At 47.4% G+C, this 21,871-nt stretch overlaps 1 protein-coding gene and 1 non-coding gene across 4 annotated transcripts in view; both read left to right on the top strand.

Annotated features, from left to right (window-relative positions):
• The window catches only part of rin (ras GTPase-activating protein-binding protein 2), a 74,755-nt gene that overhangs the window by 49,068 nt on the left and 3,816 nt on the right, over positions 1-21,871 (top strand). For all 3 annotated transcript variants that reach the window (XM_084589477.1, XM_084589478.1, XM_084589479.1), the window contains exon 7: positions 14,501-14,560. In XM_084589477.1, the coding sequence (XP_084445603.1) occupies positions 14,501-14,560 (60 nt within the window). The remainder of the gene's footprint in view (positions 1-14,500; positions 14,561-21,871) is intronic.
• Positions 13,620-13,719, top strand: LOC146204771 (small nucleolar RNA SNORD16). Its single transcript, XR_014704583.1, has one exon. It is a non-coding gene; the product is annotated as a small nucleolar RNA SNORD16 (small nucleolar RNA).

The raw sequence follows: 21,871 nt of genomic DNA on the forward strand, positions 1-21,871 counted from the left end.
CCGCAGCCTATCCTTAAATGGCTTGTTGATGGCTACGTCGAGCGGCTGTAGCTGGCTCGTCATACCTCCGGGGATTATCGCAATGTCCGTACCGCCATCCGAAAGCACGGACTTTACGGCATCTGTCAAGTGGCCGCGGTAGGAGTCGAGAACCAGGAGCGACTTCTTGAACAACAGGGCCCCGGGACTGCGTTGCCAAACGGTCTTCACTGTCTTCGCTTCCGTCCAGCGCGTTGGAAATACTGCACTTTCGGAAGGCCCGCGCAATCAGTTCGGCCGGAATCTCCTCCCACGCCGCGGCGACCCAGTTCACCACTTGGCTAAGCGAAGCACGCTTGATGCGCCCGGTCGGTGTGAGCTGGTGATCTTGCATTGTCAGCCAGTCGTTGTAGTGCTTCCGCAGCCTATCCTTAAATGGCTTGTTGATGGCTACGTCGAGCGGCTGTAGCTGGCTCGTCATACCTCCGGGGATTATCGCAATGTCCGTACCGCCATCCGAAAGCACGGACTTTACGGCATCTGTCAAGTGGCCGCGGTAGGAGTCGAGAACCAGGAGCGACTTCTTGAACAGCAGGGCCCCGGGACTGCGTTGCCAAACGGTCTTCACTGTCTTCGCTTCCGTCCAGCGCATTGGAAATACTGCACTTTCGGAAGGCCCGAGCAATCAGTTCGGCCGGAATCTCCTCCCACGCCGCGGCGACCCAGTTCACCACTTGGCTAAGCGAAGCACGCTTGATGCGCCCGGTCGGTGTGAGCTGGTGATCTTGCATTGTCAGCCAGTCGTTGTAGTGCTTCCGCAGCCTATCCTTAAATGGCTTGTTGATGGCTACGTCAAGCGGCTGTAGCTGGCTCGTCATACCTCCGGGGATTATCGCAATGTCCGTACCGCCATCCGAAAGCACGGACTTTACGGCATCTGTCAAGTGGCCGCGGTAGGAGTCGAGAACCAGGAGCGACTTCTTGAACAACAGGGCCCCGGGACTGCGTTGCCAAACGGTCTTCACCCAGTCTTCGACAAGGGCACCACTCATCCATCCATTCTCATAGACGCACACAAAGACGTTTTTAGGGAAAACTTCTCCAGCTGGAAGCGTCTTCCGCTTAAATATGATGTAGGGCGGCAGTTTTCGCCCATCGGCCATGCAACATAACATCACGGTAGCTTCTCGTACCCAGCAGTTCTGACTTTTACCTGTTTTGCGCCCTTTTCATTCACTGTGAACACTACAGGCATGTCAAAACAGACTGGGGTCTGGTCGGCGTTACCGATTTGGCCCAGTCTGTAGTCCTCCTCCAACCGCTTCTTGATGACAAAGCGCTGGAATGCGACCAGCTTCTCCTCAAAGTCAGGGGGTAGGTTTCGGCACACAGAAGTCCTTCGTCGCAAGCTGAACCCGAAACGCTTCATGAAGCGAGTGACCCAGCCCCTGCTGGCCTTAAATTGGGTCCGTCAAATGCCTCTAACGTTTGCGATCTCCCTCGCCTTCGCCTGTATAATCTCCGTCGTCACGGGCATTGCACTTTCCCTTTGCTTCCTGATAAAATCAGTGACATCCTTCTCCACCTCGTGGTGTCGCCCGCTCTTGGGTCCAGTGAAGGCCATTCGCTTTGCAGCGCAGTCGAAAAGCTCATTCCGCTGCTTGCGCCATCGGCGCACATTTTTTTCATCCACGCTGAAGTCGTGCTGAGCTTGTAGGTTTGACGTCTTCTCCGCCTCTAAAACTACTTTCCGCTTAAAAGCCGCAGTGTAATGGCATCGCTTGGTGGGAGCCATCGCGCCGCGAACACGACTGCTTTTTCGAGGGCACGCAGAGACGCACACAAGGAAACGCGAAACGACGAGACCTTGGTGCAACGTTCACAAAAGCAAAATGGAGCCTGCAAACCTGCAAGCTTCAAGCAGTAGCCGCGAGATGGCGCTACATGTCTAGCGGTTGCAGGCAAACCGCATCCTCGAATCTAAGCCGACCCCCGACTTTCGTAACCAATTTAAAAAAAAAAGTACCGGCCTAGATTCGAGTCAATACGGTATTTGGTGTGGTGTGTAAGCTTTCTTTCCCCCCCCCCCTCCCCTCCCCTCCATCTGCTGGTGCTATTGAACCTTTGCAAAACTGCTTTCCTGTATAGCAACAACCCCTTTGCCGCAGCACTGTCTGTTGTTGGAGCAGTAAGGAGGAGCACTGAATACTGCTACAGTGAAATCTTGTTACTATGAACCTCACATTAACAAATTTTTTATGTTTACAAATTCTTTTTAAATCCCCGCCGAAATTCCTAAATTTTCAATGTAAAAATATTTCACTAATACAAGTTTCAAAATGCTGAACGCTTCTGAATCACGTACATATTTTTATGCCCGCCTATTAAAAATACACCTCACTATACAAACTTATCCTAGAGTGATAGCATAACCCAGGGTGAGACGATTTATACTGAGCTGGCGAAACTCATTCTGCATCATCGTTGTCGTCAGAGCAGTGCTGTGGGAGGAGCAGTCGTGATAACTATTTGCTTCTTCTTTCTTTTTTTCGCAACTGCGCGGCTACCGTGTATCGTACACACGCTGCTGGGTAGGCTTGAGGGGGGAGACTGTTTCTGGAGGAAAATATTTTATTCCTACACCAACTCGGTGAAATTGCATATCCTTGACTAGTTTCTCGTGCTGATTTAACCCTTTCGCTGTCAAGTGTTTTTGGCCGTAACGCACCCCCAGTGTCGGCTTGGTTGCAGGGAATCAGTATATCAGGAAACCAGCATAGCGATTTATTTTTGATTATGATTTCTATACAATAAAATGATTAATGGAATATGCACATTTCAGTGTTCTGCAGGTGTTAATTAACATCATTATCAATAAGCCTGATTATAAGTTAGATAAATGAGGATAATATAAGAAGAAACTGCTCGATACTTCTTGAGAGTCCGAATCTGACCTCTGCTCGTATTTATAATCAAAAAGGCTGTCGCTCCAGTCCGCAGTCGAAGGTCTCACGCGATCGGCGATCTGAAAGTAACCGCGCGCATGGAGGGCGCACTTTCGGTGGCCCGCACAACGGAGAGAAATGGCACGTTGTGAAATATAACAGAGGGAGATGGAAAGAGGCTAAAACAACCTCCTTTGCTGTTTCTTGCCGCAAGCAAGGGCGCGGCAAGAGAGAGCGAAAGCAGCGGTCGAGTCTTGTCGACCTATTGGAGAGAATGGTGCAAGCCTCTGAATGTGACGCATTGTAGCAGACGTGCCAACAGAATAAAAATAACCTGCAAACCTGCGCAGGATGGCCGAACAACCCTTTAAGGGGGGATGTGGGTCTTAAAATAATTTTCTTTATTATTTGCCCAATCTGAATGAAACTTTTCAGTCTGAATCAGTTTTTCATGCCGATTTCAAATCAGTATTTGGATTTTTGATAGCTACATTGGTTCAGGGACTGCAGTAGATCTGAAAAATAATCAAAGGGTACTTCTTACGGGGCATTTTGGCAATTTTGCCTTGCCAAACACAAAAAATAGTTGCATAGACTCTATGCCAAAGACATGCTCTAGGGGGTGATGCTATTTTTATTAATTTGAAAGCAAGTTATAGGCAATGGAAACAGACCAACTCTTACTACATACACTTTTCTCTTATTAGCTCTCATTACCACACAAATTTGCAATTAGCACAATTGCATTAGAGCAATATGAATAGCATCACCCCCTAGATCTTTTTAGTATAATTACAATGATACCTAACTTGTCAGTGTCACTCAAAAACAACATAGGAAAAAGCCCCATAAGGCTGAGTGCAGTACCCAAAAACACCGAAATGAGAAAAACGAATTTGAAGTTTCAGACAGCTGTAACTTTTTCTAGAATACAGCTACAATAATGTGAATGACATCAGTGTGTAGCTCTGCTCCGCAAGAGAAAGTCTATACTAAATATGTGACAGTACCATATCCTCAAAATTGCAAAAGCTTGTCATAAAGCTATGTACTACCCCTAGAATCAGCGTGAGAAATTACATTTGTCCCTTCACATGCCTGTTCCAGTGCCCTATAAGATAAAGAAATACTTAAATTTGTGCAATAACATGGTATCACCACATTAATAAACTTTCACAAGGTTTAAGGCCAAAACACAGTGGCATATATTTCTCAAATTGACCTAATAAACTGGTCACTGTCCCATAATGAAACATTGCTGTGCTGCAGATGCAGAGCCGCACGCAGAGTCCTTTGCTGGAGCAATAACTTCTACTTGCACTCCATTGCGTACTGTTGCCGCAGTTACCACGCACTCTGCGGGGGGGGGGGGGGGGGGGGGAGAAATTTTCCACGGAAGTCGCGGCTGAGGAACGCGGACAATGGTGCGCTGTTAGGGATCCTTGTCAGAAGTGATGCGATGAAAGGCTGCGAATGACGTCGTCGATGGAATTGATCACTATCAACTGAACAGTTCAATACAACATATTCATGCTGTCTTGAAGGTGTCTGGAAGTGCTCGGTGATGATTTTATGCCGCCGTACACGCTGCATCGGACTCAACATGCGACCCTGGCAGCGCCCCGTCGCCATCATTCTTCAGCGGCGCGTTCCCTAAATGCTCTTGGTTGTGTTTTTTTTTTTATACCCTCTTGACTCGCGTAAGTCCAAAAGATCAATGCCGACTGTGAGCACGATTGATGCGATAGCAAGAGCACGAAAGGAACATGCTCAGCGGCTGCTGCGGTTGCGAACTAAAGAAAAAAAGAAAATGGCGCCAGTCGTGGTGACCAATGGGAAGTGCGACACGCGGGGCTCGCGGGTAAGAACGACTTTCAGAAAACCTGCGATGGCAGCCGTTCGGCTTGGGTGACGCCGTTTTGACATGCCGCAAAATGCGCACAAAGAAACAAGCTTTAAAACAAGCCCAAGATGACTGTGATCGGCCGGCTGCTTCGCCCGCGGCGTGCGTGGGAATTTTGAACAAATTTTGCTCGTTCTGGACCATTTCGCAGCTCCTATGGTGCTTTAAAAGTCAGTTTTATTATATTTTCCGATCGAATTCAGTGTTGATATTTTTTGGACAGGTGTTTGAAGGTACAAACATTCCGAAAAGGCATTTTTCTCAAAATGATTTTTTGACCGTTTTTTACTATTCTAAGACCTGCGTCCACTCTTAATCCGTAACCACACGCATGCGCTGCGAAACGCGCGCCGCATGATCGCTTAGCACAATAGAATAGTGCTTGTGAAGCAACCACGCCCCCCCCCCCCCCCCAGCAAAAAAGGTGGCAAGGGTGGACGCGGTCGCTCCATACTCTTCAGTATATACGTACCAACACAACGCGGGGTGAAAATACGAACTTGTAGAAAGATTTGACAGATGGCGCAGCTTATCCAAGCGAGCCAGCTTTGCACTCGGGCGCGGAATTTTCGCACAATAGAGAATGTACCGGTACGTTCATGGCAGCGAAAGGGTTAAAAAATGTGATCACTTCCTCAAGGTACAATTAACCCCCTATTGTTCTCCTCTTTTGTTCACAAGGACGAAGAGAGAAAAATAAAAAACAAAAGCTCATGAATGGCATGGAATTGCTCGGCGCATCGGGGTCACACCCGTGCTTCGTGGTGATTGTACGCGTGTCCTGCGATGTAAGCAATTGTCAATTTCAGTTCACTGTTGCCAAAACTATACTCGATGACCGTTTTCATTTGCTAAATCTCTAAACGATCACCAGATTCGCACACACAAAGCGGCACTCAAAACTGCACACTGAAGGGGTGCCTCGATCAGTGCGATTCAAACTATATACTTGCGAGCATTTACGCGCACTGCTTCATAGTCAAAGCCTCTCCTGCTTTTTAACTTTCTCCAGCCACTCTCATAGTATAGGAATTTGGGCTCGATATAGTAAAAGGGAACTGAAGTCCCAGTTCATCTTCCATAGGTAACTGTACATTTTCCCCCCCTTTATAGTAATAATATTTTTGGTAAAAATTTGTTATACAGTCAAACCTCGTTATAACGAAGTCTCATTTAGTGCGGAAATTCGTTGTTATATTCGATATTTGTTGTAAAATTACACACAAATTGCGGTGAAATCGCTCAGTCAGCCTGTTAGTCTGGGGATGGTAGCCTGAGGTTGTCTTATGAAGGGTGGATGACTCGTAAAGAACTTTGGCAACGACTGTCGATAAGAAGGCCGTCCCGCAGTCACTTAGGAGCACCCGAAGAGCGCCATGACGCAATACAATTGATCGCAGAAAGAAATTTGTTACTTCTTGAGCGGAACCGGTCGGTACAAGTGCTGTCTCAGCGTAGCGTGTAAGGTGGTCGACAGCTGTTATAATCCAATGGTTACTCCCATCGGAGAGAGGTAGGGGACCATACAAGTAGATGCCGACTACGTCGAATGGCATAGCGGGACAGGGAACAGATTGTAGAAGGCCAGCGGGCGAAGAAGTCTGCCGTTTGCGACGTTGGCACAGAGGGCAGGATGCGACGTTTTTGGCAACGCTGGAAGATAGGCCAGGCCAAAAGAATAGTTTTTTCACGCGGTCGTAGGTTTTGTCAACACCAAGGTGACCTGCAGTAGCGTCATCGTGGAAAGCCGCCAGTATACGTGGGCGAAGCACACGCGGCACGACTGGGATCCAGCAAGTTCCATCAGGGCAATACACGAAGCGGAGTAGGATGCCATCTTCGAGCTTGAAATTGCGAAGCTGTCGGCGAAGCCGAGCATTGGGTGGGTCCGAAGCACCAATAAGGCGGTCGATGATGGGACGGCAGTAGGCATTGGCTAATTGCTGAGCGGAGAGCGTGTTTGTTCTCAGAGTCGTCAAATGAAACTGTTGTGATATACGTCGGGGAAAGAGATGGTTGGCTGTGCTCATAGGTGGAAATGCATTGGGAAGAAAAACAGCAAGCCGATTCCGAAAGTGGACAGCGAGAAAGAGCGTTCGGTGTCTTGGTGTTGGCGACCCGATTTATAAGTGATGTCGAAATGGTATTCTTGCAGGCATAGAATCCAACGGCCAAGTCGGCCTGTCAAAGTTTTGAGCGAAGACAACCAGCAAAGAGCATGGTTATCGGTCACAACTGTGAAGTGTCGACCGTATAGGTAAGGGCGAAACTTTTGGACAGCCCAGACGACGGCAAGGCACTCCTGCTCGGTAATGTAGTTTTTCTCAGCTGGAGTCTTAGTTCGACTGGCAAAGGCAATCACTTTCTCACGCGAAGTTGCATCGCGCTGCAGAAGTACAGCGCCAAGACCGAGACCACTGGCATCAGTGTGCAGGATGATTGGAGCGCTGTCACTGAAGTGGCCAAGAACAGGGTCTGATGTAAGGGTGTGGTTCAGGTTATTAAAAGCAGCTTCGCACTGTTCAGTCCACACGAAAGGGCTGCATGCTTTAAGTAGTTCATGAAGTGGAGCAGCAATACTTGCAAAATGCCTTATAAAACGCCTGAAATAAGACGCCAGGCCGAGAAAACTGCACAATTCTGTAGTTCGTTGTGGACGAGCAAAGTTCAAGACCGCGATGATTTTTTCAGGGTCTGGACGAATGCCGTCATGGCTGATTAGATGTCCCAATATTTTAATTTCCTTCTGTGCAAAGTGGCACTGGTGTTGAGCTGAAGGCCCGCTGAAACGAGACACGTGAGGACTCATTCAGGCGCATGAGATGGTCGTTAAAAGTTGACGAAAAGATGGCAATGTCATCCAAGTAACATAAACAGTTTCTCCATTTTACGCCACGAAGCACAGTATCGATCATTCTTTCAAATGTCGCTGGTGTGTTACAAAGTCTGAAAGGCATAACATTAAATTCGTATAGGCCATCGGGAGTTGCGAAAGCAGTTTTTTCTTTATCGTCCTCGTGCATAGGTATTTGCCAATAACCTGAGCGGAGGTCCAAAGTCGAGAAATATTCGGCGCCTTGGAGAGAGTCAAGGGCGTCATCAATTCTTGGCATTGGGTATACATCTTTGCGGGTAATTTTGTTGTGTGCGCGGTAATCAACACAAAAGCGTACCGAGCCGTCCTTTTTTTTTTAACTAACACTACTGGGGAGAACCATGGGCTTGTCGAGGGACGAATAATATTGCGATGGAGCATGTCATTTACATTTTCTTCAATTACTTTTCGTTCAGAGAGGGAAACCTGATAAGGCCGTTGGCGAACGATAGCGTTACCTTCAGTAATGATGCGATGGTGCGCAACACTAGTCCGTCCCAGTGGTGGGGAAGTGGCATCAAAAATGGCTGGGTGGTGTCGAAGCAATGTCAGCAGTTCTTGACGTTGGTTCGGCGTGAGGTTAGGATTAATAGTCGTTGTGAGAACAGAAAGAGAGACGTCTGGCGAAACACTGTGCTGAGGCAGAGGGGCAGTGAGCACCATCAAGGACAAAGGTTGAACATCCACCATGCAGGGGAGAGAAGTTCCTTTTGGGAGTACAAGGGATTCGCGTGAAGTATTAGTGGCCGCTACTGTCACTGAGCCGTTGCAGAACCTCACTAGACTAGACGGGAAGGCGATACCGCGTGCAAGATGACGATAAGATGGTGCGATGAGTACGTCCCTGCCAGTGATGTGGTCAGAAACAACGGTAAGCAGTTTTTCGCACTGAGGAGGCAAAACAGTATCAGTGGCGGCAACGAGGGGATGATGTCGTTCAGAAACTTCAGATGAAAAATCGCTGTCTGTCATATGGATAACACCGTCACCACAAGAAATTAACGCCGAAGCGGTTGACAAAAAATCCCATCCAAAACTCATCGGATGCGCACATGGTGAGAGCACAGCAAACTGCACATGATGGCGGACGCCGTCAATAACAACTCGTACGGTGCACTTCGCTAAAGGGCGCAAAGGGACGTCATTGGCTCCACGGAGTTCAGGCTCATCATATGGTGTCGTCACTTTTCACAAACGGTAGCACAAATCAGCGTGAATGACAGAAATTGCAGCCCCTGTATCAATCAATGCTTCGACCGGTAATCCTTCAGCGAAAACAGAAATCACATTATAGGGGCGATCAGGAGGAATTTTAGCAAGTTCGCAGAGTCGCAAGTTCGCAGGTCTGAGAGGGGAAACTGAGCGGCGGTATGGGGGATAGGGACCCGCGTCGGGATGCATGGGTTCCACGAGGCTCAAACGAGGATTCCGAAGGTGGGGATGATCTTCGAGGTGGGCTTGGAATAAACCGGCGTTGATAAAACGTTGAAGGCATGTTACTTTCGAAGGTGCTGTAACCACGTCGCTCGTTCTGGAGGCGGCGACGACAGAAGTGGGATATATGTCCTATAATGCCACAGTAATAGCAAACTGGTCGGGAGGGGCGCCAAGGTGCGTAATCGGGTGGTGCAGGTTGAGCCGTCGCTATTGCATTGACGTGATTGTAGGTTGATGCTGGTCGGGGCGGGGGAACCAAAGGACGGGGGTATGCTGCGACGTGCGCGTAAGTCGGTACTGGGCGGGGTGCAGGAGGGTCAGATGCCATAGGTTGGGTGATTGTTGCCAGCTCTTCTTTGATGATGCTGTGGAGACCAGCGTCATTAGAAGTTGAAAGAATGATTGCACCCGTGTCGACAGACAGGCTTGAGGGCCTGGAGGTCCTCGCGGATGATGGCTCGAATAAGTGCCTGCAGATCGAGATCAGCATAGGTCGTGCCATTAGCATTGGCAGGCTGCAATCGGGAGGACTGCAGCTTGTCGATGCGTTGGCAGGTCTTTATAATGGAATCAATAGTTGGATTCTGAGCAACTAGGGTGTTATAAGCGATAGAATTGATTCCTTTCAAGACGTGGTGTACTCGTTCAGGTTCCGCCATGGTGGGACTAATACGCCGGCAGAGTGCAAATATGGCCTCTATGTAAGACTCATATGACTCATCAGAACCTTGAAGGCGGGAAGCGAGCTTGGTCTTCGCGATCTCAGTCCGAACTGCCGGCTCGGCGAAGTACTGTCAGAACTGCTGTTTGAAGGTGGGCCAGTTAGTTGTGTGGGGCTCGCGATTGATGAACCAATTCCTGGCGACCTCAATAAGATAGAAAGAAACGTTGAGAAATTTCAGAGCATCGTCCCACCGGTTGTAGGCACTGCAGCGTTCATAGGTGTCAAGCCAGTCATCGACGTCTTCATCGCGATGACCAACGAACAGCGGCGAGTATCGCTGTCGTGTGGGCAGTCGGAGGGAGTGGTGCAGCCGAGGTAGAGGGTCCGGCCAGTTCGTGGGTACTGTCGGTAGACATAGATGGTGGTAGTTGCCAAACGGCGACCGGAACGTAGCTCCAGCGAGGGGCAGTGCCCAAGGCAGCAATGGGATCAAATTTCACCTCCACCACTTGTAAAAGAAGGCTAGGTTGAGACGGCAAGGACATCGAAGCCTTGTCGAGTGTTTTAATCCGATCGCGAACCCAGGCACGCGCAGGAGCCGGCGCCGCGGGACGATGATGGTATGTACAAATGAAAGAAGGTTCACAGAAGGCTCTCTATATATATATTTATATATATATATATATATAAGACCCCTTGTTGCATTCTCGCTTGAAACTTGTTTTGCTTGAGCATGTGCCCTTCATTGTCAAGCGTAAATAGTAGTTTTCATTGGCAATTATTTTGTTATATTTCATTATGACATGCAATTCTTGTCAGCCCCACATAATTCATTGTATCGAGATTTCACCGTATTATAAAGCCATGTGTCGTGCACAGCCTCGGTTAGCAGCATTCCTTCGTGATTGCAATGGGGGGAGTGAGAATGGTAAGTTATTCTATTACAGTAGAACCCTGCTGCAGTAAACTCTGATATAGTAAGATGAAGCTTAGTCCCAGTTCGTATTAGACTGTGTAGTTTTCCCCTTTATAGTAGACATTTTTGATATAAGTCTGTTATAGTAAAGTGCGTCTGGCTGGGGTGACATAAATCTCATGGCATGACATCGCCGTATGTGTGCTACTTGGGATCGCAAGGCAAATTTTTTTTTTAAGGGGGGGGGGGGGGGTGACCTCGAGTGTTTTTCTTTATCGTCAGGCTCACCAGCTCTGAGGAGAAATCCACTTTACATAAGCCTTATTGCCATCGAGGGAAAGCATACGGCTCGTTGGAAAAAAAATGTAAAGCTGACTACGAAATTGAAAATAAGGCGGTGCCACACTGTTCAGGAAGTAGAAGAAAATAAAAGTGAAGCAAGAAATGGGGAAGAAACGGCTGACTTTTGCAGCACGAAGCACGAGGCACCGGGGCCAAGAAGTGGAGGTGGGGCATGTGTGGCTTTGCCGCTCGTGACTGCCATGCCTCTTAAATGACAAACAGCGGAATATGTCGTGTTGATGCAAGGCTTTGGTTTTTACATAAAATGCCATGCTACATTCATGCTAAAGAGTTACAACCACGAAATGTAAACAAAAAAATCCTATTAAAAGAAAATTGCACAAAGATAATGAGAGAGGGATGAAAAGTATTTTATCATAAAGCAACAAAATGTGTTTAGTAAGTAGCCATTTAATTACCAGACAGCATCTTCAAGACCATATCATCACGGACAACTGATATAGTAAAGTTTTCTGCCTGTCCAAGTGACATTACTACAGTCAAGTCACAATATAACGAATACCGCGGGACCGCAGAAATCATTCGTTATTTTGAAATATTATTGTAAAGAAAAATCTGCGATTATAAGCCAGCGGTCAAACCGAGGTATGAAAATGACTTACCTTGGCAGTAGGCACGTGTGTAGACACGCGAAACCTCAAATGAAAATGTTGCTCTAACTCTAAAGCTGATTTATTTGAAGAAATGAATTATTTTCTACTGCCACATGCAGTATACACGACCGCGCACTGCACATATACCTTCCACTTTGTGGAACACCTCATCGCATGCGTAATTACGCCGAGCGATGAAAGTATGAACTTGTCCATATGCAAAAAAAAAAAAAAGCCAGTTCGATATGACGTCATCTTTAATGCTCTCTAAAGCTTGAAAATCTTGTCTCGGTCTTTCAAAATGATCGCGGCGGTCATGGGGCACTGCTAGCTTTCTGTAGAGGCCGAATCTCTTTTTCCCTGCGTCGATTTCTTGCTGTGAAAGCAGCTGTGTTCATATTTCCTTGGCACTTCACTGGCTAATATCATTGCCAATCTCGCACAAACTTCGCAATAAAATAATCCGCGGCAAAAAAAAAAACTAACGTCCCGCACGAACGACCGACCCGCGTAGGGCACACAACACGGGAAGAAAAAAAACTCAGGCGGCTAGGCCTGCTGACTACTGCGTAATAAACCAAAGCTTCGCGGTGGCGCTAGGAGCTTTTACTAGATGTGCTGATGATGGTAGCTACAGCTTGCGCACCATACACTCGGAGATTTGCAAGCTGCAGCACTGTTAATTTTAGCTGAATTCGTAACTGATGTTCCTAGATTATAAAATGTGTTTGTTATTCTGAAATATATAAGCTAATTTGAAATTCGTAATTCTGAAATAGTTTTACATTGAAAAAAATCTGCCGGAAATTCTTAAAAAATTTCTTTAATTTGAAAAATTTGTGAATGTGGTGTTCGTAGTAACGAGATTCACTGTATAAAGGGTTTCTGCAGCAACACAAGGCAGAGGTGTGCAGGAAATAGGCGTGCCATTATCAGTAGATATCTGCTGTGCTGCATCCAATTTCTGTCCCTAAAACAGGTTTGGTTGCCATGGGGAACGGGTTATCTCTGTGCAGGGAAGCTGACTTTCATACTTTAGTGCCCAAGCACTGCTACCCGCATTCTCTCAAAACCCTTATGTCTGAAGCCGATTTGTCCTTTGAGGGACTTCAGGTGTTCACAGAAACAAGTGCGACAGATACTGTGCCTTCCCTTTCTTGTAAACCAATTATAGAACGCCGCTGAAACGATGTGTTCAGCGGAACGCTGGTTCTGTTCCACAAGGAGCACATGATGTACCGTGTGCAGCAGCAATGCCCAGGCTTTCATGCAGAGTGTGATTCGTATCCAGCACCATCGCTAATAAAAGCATTACTTCGAGAAGATTGTATCTGTAAATCGCATGCAATGTGTGGTCTAGTAGCCTGGCTGCCTGAATAACACAGCAAAATAATGTTTAATAATTGAGACACCGCAAACGCAATCCTGTAAAAATGCCTTGCTGCTGCACAATTTTCAGTGATTAACTTAGTTAAACCATCTGCATTTTTTTTTTTTTCAGCTCCAGTGTTTAGGTTGCTTTTGTTAACTTTTGTGTTACTACTTAATAGTTAGCTTTGGTGCTTCAATGTGAACATCTTACAAGAGTATGAGGGGTGAAAAATTTTTCAGGCTTCATATTTGGCACTTAGCATTTGATGTGCATAGACTTTTTATCCTTCAAAATTACAACCATGCTCCCTTGAAGTTCTGGAAAGCATTCTTGAATTAGCAGAGTGGCAAAGGTAGAATGGATGACAGTAGTTGGGTTATTCGAAGGACCTTTGACTTACACCAAATTCTTTATTATGTGGCATGCGGCTCTTAAGTGCATTAGTAGCAGCTGGCGAAGCAACTCAACTGTAAAAAAATCAGTTCTTGAATAGATTGAAGCTTCAGCTGCAGACTTGCATTTTGTGGGTATGGGCAGTCTACCATGGCTGCATTGTTAATAGCGTTGTAGCTTTCGATGATGATGTAATTTGCGCCTTAGGTCTTGCAGATTGACAAATGCCTGTTGTCTTTTATATCTGCCTGACCACTGCTGAAAAACATTCCCTGAGAAAGCTGCAGCGCTTTTTACTTTCGCTATGAGACTCTTGCCAGGTAAAAAAGTGAATTTGGCTAGTATAAAAGGAAAGGTTCACGGCGCTAATAAATAGACACACAGGACAGGCGCTGACTCCAACCTCTTTTTCGAAACACCACCACATAGAAACTTCTTCAAAAAAATTAAGGCTCCCACACTGTAGGCAACATATGTATGCCAGTTTAGGCATTTCATATCTTAACAAAATTCACAAGACAACTTTCACTACTTAATAGTGATACAGATGAGTCTCTGATGCATTCCGAACCTTGCCTTTTTATACAAGAGGCTTCGAGCAACTCACGGGCAAGAGAGTATCCCTGCTCCTGTCTGAAATCCTAATTTCTGTGAACTTCGGTTCACACTTTGGCTTGAAATCGCACGATTGGCAACGGGCAAATAGATGTAAATTCGGACCGTTTTTAAACTGGTGTTGTTTCAAAAATGAAGTTGGAGTCAGCGCCTGTCCTGTGTGTCTATTTGTGAGTGTCTGCTTGTTAGCGCTGTGAATCTTTCCTTTTATGAGTAAAGCACCAACTAGCCCAGTTATTAGTTCTACTTGGCTAGGATAATCATTGGATGTAGGTTGGATGTAATGCAGCATTCTTTGTGGCTTTGCATAGTATGCACATAAGCATCATGTTTTGCTGGTTTTTTTTTTTTGTTTTTTTTTTTTTGTTCTTCTTGCGGTTGATTTGACTATTTTGTTTCTAGAAAGGTAGTGAAGGTAGTTGTATTTTTTTTTTTTTTCTTTCAGAATTGTGGCTTTGTCATCTTTGAAAATCCTGAAGCAGTTCAAGCACTACTACAGAGAGTGGTGAGTGAAAGTGCAGAGTTATTTGGAGCACTTTCTTTATGCATGCAGCTACAGTCAACGACCAATTTTTTGGACTCCCTAGGAACCATCATACAAGCATCGACGGATATTGAAAAACCGCATTACATAAACTTCAATTTCCACTATGGTGAAGGAAGAAATCAGCAGTTCTATGCCATTCTGATGGTTCTAACACTGACAACTGGTGGCAACCGGCATTCGATGGCTGCATTGCCATCAGGAGGTCATGGCCGATCGCATGGGCTTAGACGAAGTTCAGGTGCAAACCTGCCAGTGCGGGCCCACTGAACCGCCGCTTTTTGAGAATGCTGCACCGCACTCTGTGAAGAGGCACCACTGCTACTACATTACACTGTAAAAAGGGCTACGGAAGCACTTTCGATTTTTTTTTTTTTTTTTCTGATGTTCCAAAAGCAAAGCACGTGACGAAAGGGCAAAAATTGTCACGTGATGGGCCAGACAATTCCATCTAAGGGTTCTGTATGTCCTCAAGCAGTTATGCTGAAGTTTTTCTTTTGCCAATCCTTGGTTGCAAGAGGGGTTGATGGCTTTTGTGTATAAGGGCACTAGCTGGGTGCTTTTACAATGCGAGCTGCAGTGTTGTAAGTTTAAGCTCACAACACTGATGACTGTTTAGGGTTTCCACTGCATAGTTGCCTTGCTGAGCCATAGCTTTGCTTATGCCTGTTTCACCTTTTGTAGTGGCAGAAGCTGGCTTTCGATGATGAGGTAATTTGCGCCTGAGGTCTTGTGGATAGACAGGTGCCTGCTGTCTAAATGTCTGCCTGACCTTTGCTGACGACATATGCCTGAGAAAGGCCACACTGCCTGAGGAGTTACACTTTGGTTCCATGCTTATGCAACTGTGGCCATTGTTCACGATGGTTGCATGATTGCTATGGCCCTCCTGTTTGTAATAGAAGAGAGGTTTTTATCCTACTATATATAATACAGTCGAACCCGGATATATCGAACTCGAAGGGGATCGCAAAATAGTTCGATATATCGATAATTCGATATACAAAAATCGGCTTGTGACTGCACTTACGATGCCAAAAAACGATACCGTATTTGTCGCGTAAGCAACCCACTCGCATAATGAACCCACCCTGCACTTTTGCACGGAGAATTTGAAAAAAAAAAAAAAAAAGAGGCGTTAAGGCCAGCTCGCTCACATGCAAGCGATTGAGCGATCTCAAGGACGAGCGGCAGCGACAGACCGAAAAATTTCAAACTCCTTCTCGCTGCTCGAGCCACCGCGGTAGCTCTAAACTAGGTTTCTGTGTTGCCGCGGCAGAAATCGCGAGCGTTTTCGGTTGCATGTCGATGGCGCACGTCACTCTGTTTCGGTCGTCTCATCCACAGCTCATTTCATGGCAGCGTGCCAAGATGCTGCGCAGCGATAACGTCGGGGCGCGTTTATCTTTTGATAGCTCCTGCGGTGGCGGGGAGCGAACTTAGCAGAGTTCTCGTGACGGCTTGATTGCACGTACAAGCCTGGTTCGATTTATCACGCCGCGCTTGGGGCGGGCGTCATGATCGCAGTAGCTGACCGTGTGCTTTCGTTGATTCATACATCCAGCAAAAAGAAAAACCTGCCGCTTCTTAACCCTTTCACTGTCGGCTGTTTCTGACTGGGACGCACCCCCAGTGTCGGCTTGGTTTCAGAGAACGAGCATATCAGGGAACGAGCATAAAGATTTATTTTGCATCATGATGGGTATACAAATAAATTAGTCAATGCAATTTGCACATTTCAGTGTTCTGCAGGTGTTTAAATAAACATCATCATCATCAGTCTGACTATAAATGATATATGATAAAATAAAAAAAAACACGCTCAATACTTCTTCAGAGTGTGGTGGATCCTGAGTCTGAATCCGAGCTTGGCTGGTAATCAGAACCCGAAGAGCCATCGCTCCAGTCAGCCGTCGAAGGTCCCGCGCGGTCCGCCATCCGAAAGTAAGCGCGCGCGGAGGGCGCACATTCAGTGGCCAGCACAAGGGAGAGAAACGGCGCGTAGTGAAGTCAAAAGAGAAAAAGATGGAAAGGGGCTAAAACACTCGTGTGCTGCTGCTGCTAACGGCAAGCTGTCCTCAAGCGAGGGCGCGTGGAGAGAGCGAATGCAGCAATCGAGTCATATGTCAGTCGGAGAGAGGAAACCGCGTGCGACCCTGAACTTGCCACGCCGTAGCGGAAGCGCGACAAAGAACAAAAATAAAAACCTCCAAACCTGCCGCAGATGGCAGAACAAACTTTGAACCCATAAACGCACGCGCGCGCCGAAGGATCGCTCGCTCGAGAGAGTAGTGTCACGGAGCGACCACGCCCCCTCCCACGAGCAAAGAACGGGCGGGCGCGGTTGCACCATACTCTTCCATATATGTGTCTTATCGGCGCGGAGCGAGCATATCAGCTTGTAGAAAGATTCAACAGATGGCGGAGCAAGTCCAAGCGCGGCAGCTTTACGGTGAGGCGCGAAGATTTGAACGCAAGATAGAATACGTACGGGTACGTTATTGACACTGCGGGGAGGAAACGCGAATACGTACCGGTACGTTCGTGACAGTGAAAGGGTTAACATCCGAATAGCACAACGATAAGAAAGAATGACTCAAAAAAAAAAGAGAGAGAGAGCTGCTGCTTTTTAACGTCCGCAGGCATCATAGCCATAGAAAACGAGATAGCCACCTCAGCTGCCGCGCGCGCAGATCGCAACACACGCTAGAGAAAGCGTCGACGCCTGTCTGAAAACGGGTCGAGCTGGCTTGGCGCATGCGTAGCGCGTGCTGAAGGAGAGAGCTTGGCAAAAGGATGGGCACACCCACACACATGGCTTGCAAACGTCATGTGTTGGCGCGCGGAAAACGATAACTGCAGATGGGCGCGCCTTTGGTGAATGGGCGCGGCGCTGCCCAGACCAGCCGTCGCCGAACTGTCCCCTCTCATTCCTTCCGTACGTGGCTTGAAAACGGCATGCGGCAAACGGCCAAGGGTGATGCGATCGTCTTTGGGGAAGGCACACTTTCCAGTGCTTGATGCTAAGTTCGATATATTGAACGACCGGTGAAATTAAGTTCGATATATGATGCAGCTTTCCTATACTTTTTCATGGGATTTTCAAGGGGATATTCCGTGAGTTCGATATACCCAAAATTCGATATAACCGGGTTCAACTGTAATGAAGTTACTTTGCAGCATTAATTACATGGCATATTTAATGCGAAATAATGTTGATATCATGGAGGAAGGAAAGCTCGAGAGAAGCCCTGTCCATGCAACACCCTGCGAGGAAAGTATGGCGGAAATCGCGTTTTTTCCAGTTGGGAGCCCATCTTGTCAAGGAGCTAGATTAGTACCATTTAAACAATTGTAAGTTTAACGGAAGTCAAACCCTTCCCAATCGCATGTCCAGAAAACAAAGAAGAAACATACCGCACTTCAGATTACATATTTCGTTGTACAGTCAAGCCCACTAATAACAATACCGGTTTTAACAATATATCGGATATAACAGTGGGCAGCCGCTGCACCACCAGGTTCGCCATGTGTTCTATGGTAAAATAAACCGCTGACTACAGTAGTGCTGTGTTATATTGGTTGTAACGATCAAATATGGTTACTGAAAGTCAACAAAAACGCGGCGACCACAAAAGCGTTCGCATATGAGGAGACTCCGACAACACTGATGCAGCGACAATTAAAAAAAGATGAAATCGAGACAGAGCACGTCGAGCCAATGCATTGGTCGGGTATGCCGGGGAAGCTTGCATGCCGCGGAGACGCGGGGGAGGACAGAGCACTTCCTCATGCGGAGGAGGAGGGAAGGCATAAGGCGTTGCTAGGCACGGCCGTTCTAAGGGAGAGCTTTGAGTGCTCCCCCTCGAGACACGGAACTTGCATCCTCTCTGCCTTTGCACGGTGGAGCAGTTCATTCTGAGGGTGCACTGACCGTGGTGTGCCGCACTATCCTCCCCTATTTGCTTTGCCCAGGCCCCCGCTTCACGGTTGCACATGTTTTGTGGCAGGCGTGCAGCATCGTTCGTGCATGTGTGTTTCTAGCGTGGTTCTCCTAGTATGCTATCATCATTGCCACGATCTTGCTGGCCCTGGATTTTCCGTGAACAACAATGGAGGATCCTCCTTCAGGATGCGGACCGCAACACCGCTAGAAATTAAGCTGAACATTATACGTCAGCACAAGGGCAGCGTAAAAGTGTGCAACTTGGTGCGCAAGTATGGCTTGATGCAACAAACAGTATCAACAATTCGCGATGCGCTCAAGATTGAGAATAAAAGCGATTCCAGTGCTGCCCATGCAATGGACGATGGCTGGAAATGGGTTCGACATGATACATACAAAGACATAAAACATGGCTCATTCACACATGAGCATTCGGCAGAAAAATCGAGCGAAAGCACTGCCGCAGCAAAGAATCCGCCGGAATTCTTGGCGGATAGCCAATTCGGTCCGGGACTGAATCTTGCCGCTGGATAATTTCCGCCGATTTCCATCGGCCAACAGGGCGGCTAGAAAGTTGAGTTGGTGCGGCTTGGCGGCGTCGACCAATAGCATCCCTCGGGGGCCAAAATGGCAAGTGTACTCTCAATTGACCATCGGCTCACACTAAGTGACGGCCACAGCCGAAATACTTAACAACACCATGAAGCTATATCGTGTGCGGTAGGACAAGCCTCACCCTGAACTCAAGAACTATGTGTTGAAGCCTGATGTTTGAAATAAGATCGACGCTGTCCTTTGTATGAGTGGTGGGTATGCCACTTTTGTTTAGTAGTCCTGCGAATAGCATGTTGAAACTCTCATTGCCACAGTACGCGTGTCAGATGTGCCATGATTTAGTGAAGAATTGAATGATAATGCGTTTTCCCTTCGGCACTTAGCATAATTTTATGCTTTTGGTGGCGTACGTAGCTTCAATTGAGCAGCCAGGTTAGGGTAATGGGAGTTCGCAGTCGAAGCGGCGACGGCGGCAATGTATTGGCTTAGAAGTTTGAACGAAGGAGCGTGTCAGCGACAGCGGATTTCGCTCGCTTATGCCCCTGAATGCTCAAGAGCGAACGAGCCATTAGTGGTTCTTGAATGCCTGTGCATTAAACCTGCCGGATTAGTGGCCCGATTTTAGCGGAGAAAGTGAAGCACTTCACATACCTCCTGCGCAATTGTATACAATTTGGACAAGACTAGGCTGTTTTCCTAGATGCTACTGTCAAAGACTTACGCTGTGAAAGTTGATCTCTGTAAGGACGGAAAGTAAATTGCATGTGCCCGTTTTCTTGTGTGCCAACGTGGACGGCAGCGACAAGTGCCTTGCCTTCATCATTAGTGGTTCTTGAATGCCTGTGCATTAAACCTGCCGGATTAGTGGCCCGATTTTAGCGGAGAAAGTGAAGCACTTCACATACCTCCTGCGCAATTGTATACAATTTGGACAAGACTAGGCTGTTTTCCTAGATGCTACTGTCAAAGACTTACGCTGTGAAAGTTGATAATCTTGCTGGCCCTGGATTTTCCGTGAACAACAATGGAGGATCCTCCTTCAGGATGCGGACCGCAACACCGCTAGAAATTAAGCTGAACATTATACGTCAGCACAAGGGCAGCGTAAAAGTGTGCAACTTGGTGCGCAAGTATGGCTTGATGCAACAAACAGTATCAACAATTCGCGATGCGCTCAAGATTGAGAATAAAAGCGATTCCAGTGCTGCCCATGCAATGGACTGCTGCAGCTGAGGCTCTAAGGGAGCACTTCAGGTGAGGGGTCAAAGGAAGTACCTTTGAAAGACAAACAGAACCACCTATGCAGGCTGCGAGGTTCGAAACTGGGTTTGGGCCCACTGCGGAGGAGGGGCGCGCAGCGGGGTTTACGGAGCTTCTCCCAAACGCACACCCCTGGAAAAGCCGAGCGCCAGGCCGGGGGACGCTTGTACCCATTTTTACCGGTGGGTGTCCGGCGGTGGGTTTCGAACTAACCACCTCCCGCCCATGCTTCAAAAATGAACTACACTGCCATTAGGAGTGAGATCTAAGTCTGATGCCAGTCGGGGTTTCCGACAGAAATATCGAGATTCAGGGCAAGCCTGCTCAAAACAAGTCTGCGATACAGTGCCTTGAAGCAAAATATCACGCCTGCATCCATAGCCTGCAAGCCTGCAGTGGTGTTAGGTGGGAGGAAAGCTCTTCCACATGTGAGAGCTTCTGAACTGTTTGATGTGCAGTGCAATTTAATTGTCGAGCACCAATTCCACCTTCCTGCCTTCGCGCTGCATCCGCTGATCAAACTAAACCAGCTATTCGTGGAAAAGTTTGCACGTCAACCATGCTTTCCCGTTATGATGGTAGCGAACAGAGATCCTCACCGTACCACAGAAACACCGGAATCCTAGAATCTCCGGTGTTTCTGTGGTACGGTGAGGATCTCTGTTCGCTACCATCATAACGGGAAAGCATGGTTGACGTGCAAACTTTTCCACGAATAGCTGGTTTAGTTTGATCAGCGGATGCAGCGCGAAGGCAGGAAGGTGGAATTGGTGCTCGACAATTAAATTGCACTGCACATCAAACAGTTCAGAAGCTCTCACATGTGGAAGAGCTTTCCTCCCACCTAACACCACTGCAGGCTTGCAGGCTATGGATGCAGGCGTGATATTTTGCTTCAAGGCACTGTATCGCAGACTTGTTTTGAGCAGGCTTGCCCTGAATCTCGATATTTCTGTCGGAAACCCCGACTGGCATCAGACTTAGATCTCACTCCTAATGGCAGTGTAGTTCATTTTTGAAGCATGGGCAGTAGTAAGCTTCTCCACCATCATGAACTGCTTCAGGAAGGTGGGCTTCGCTGTGGATGCCGGCGATGCAGAAGGTCGCGAAGCTCCTGCCAACACCGAGATGACCAAACTTTTGTCTATAGTGAGCGGTAGTGACTGTGACGCATCGGGACTTGAGGAATTTTTACACGCCTACAATACAGTCTGGACAGATGAGGAGCTGACAGACGAGGGTATCGTCGCAGTAGTCACTAGCACAGAGGGCGGTGACAGTAGCGACGAAGACAATGAACCGGAACCTGTGCAGGTTGCATCTGACCAGGAGGCTATGAGAATGATAGGACTCCCTGTGGGACTTTGCTTTTGCTAAGAACCTTCCACTGCACTATGTTCAGCAGTTGGATGCCCTGCAGAAAGATGTCTGCCAGATTGCCATGAAACAGACAACGCTCATGGGTTTCTTTCTGCTACGAAATAAACAGTGTAAACTACCTCATCTTTATT

This window comes from Amblyomma maculatum, chromosome 1 (genome assembly GCF_055883805.1).
Source record: "Amblyomma maculatum isolate TAMU_Amacu chromosome 1, ASM5588380v1, whole genome shotgun sequence".
Lineage (NCBI taxonomy): Eukaryota > Metazoa > Arthropoda > Arachnida > Ixodida > Ixodidae > Amblyomma > Amblyomma maculatum.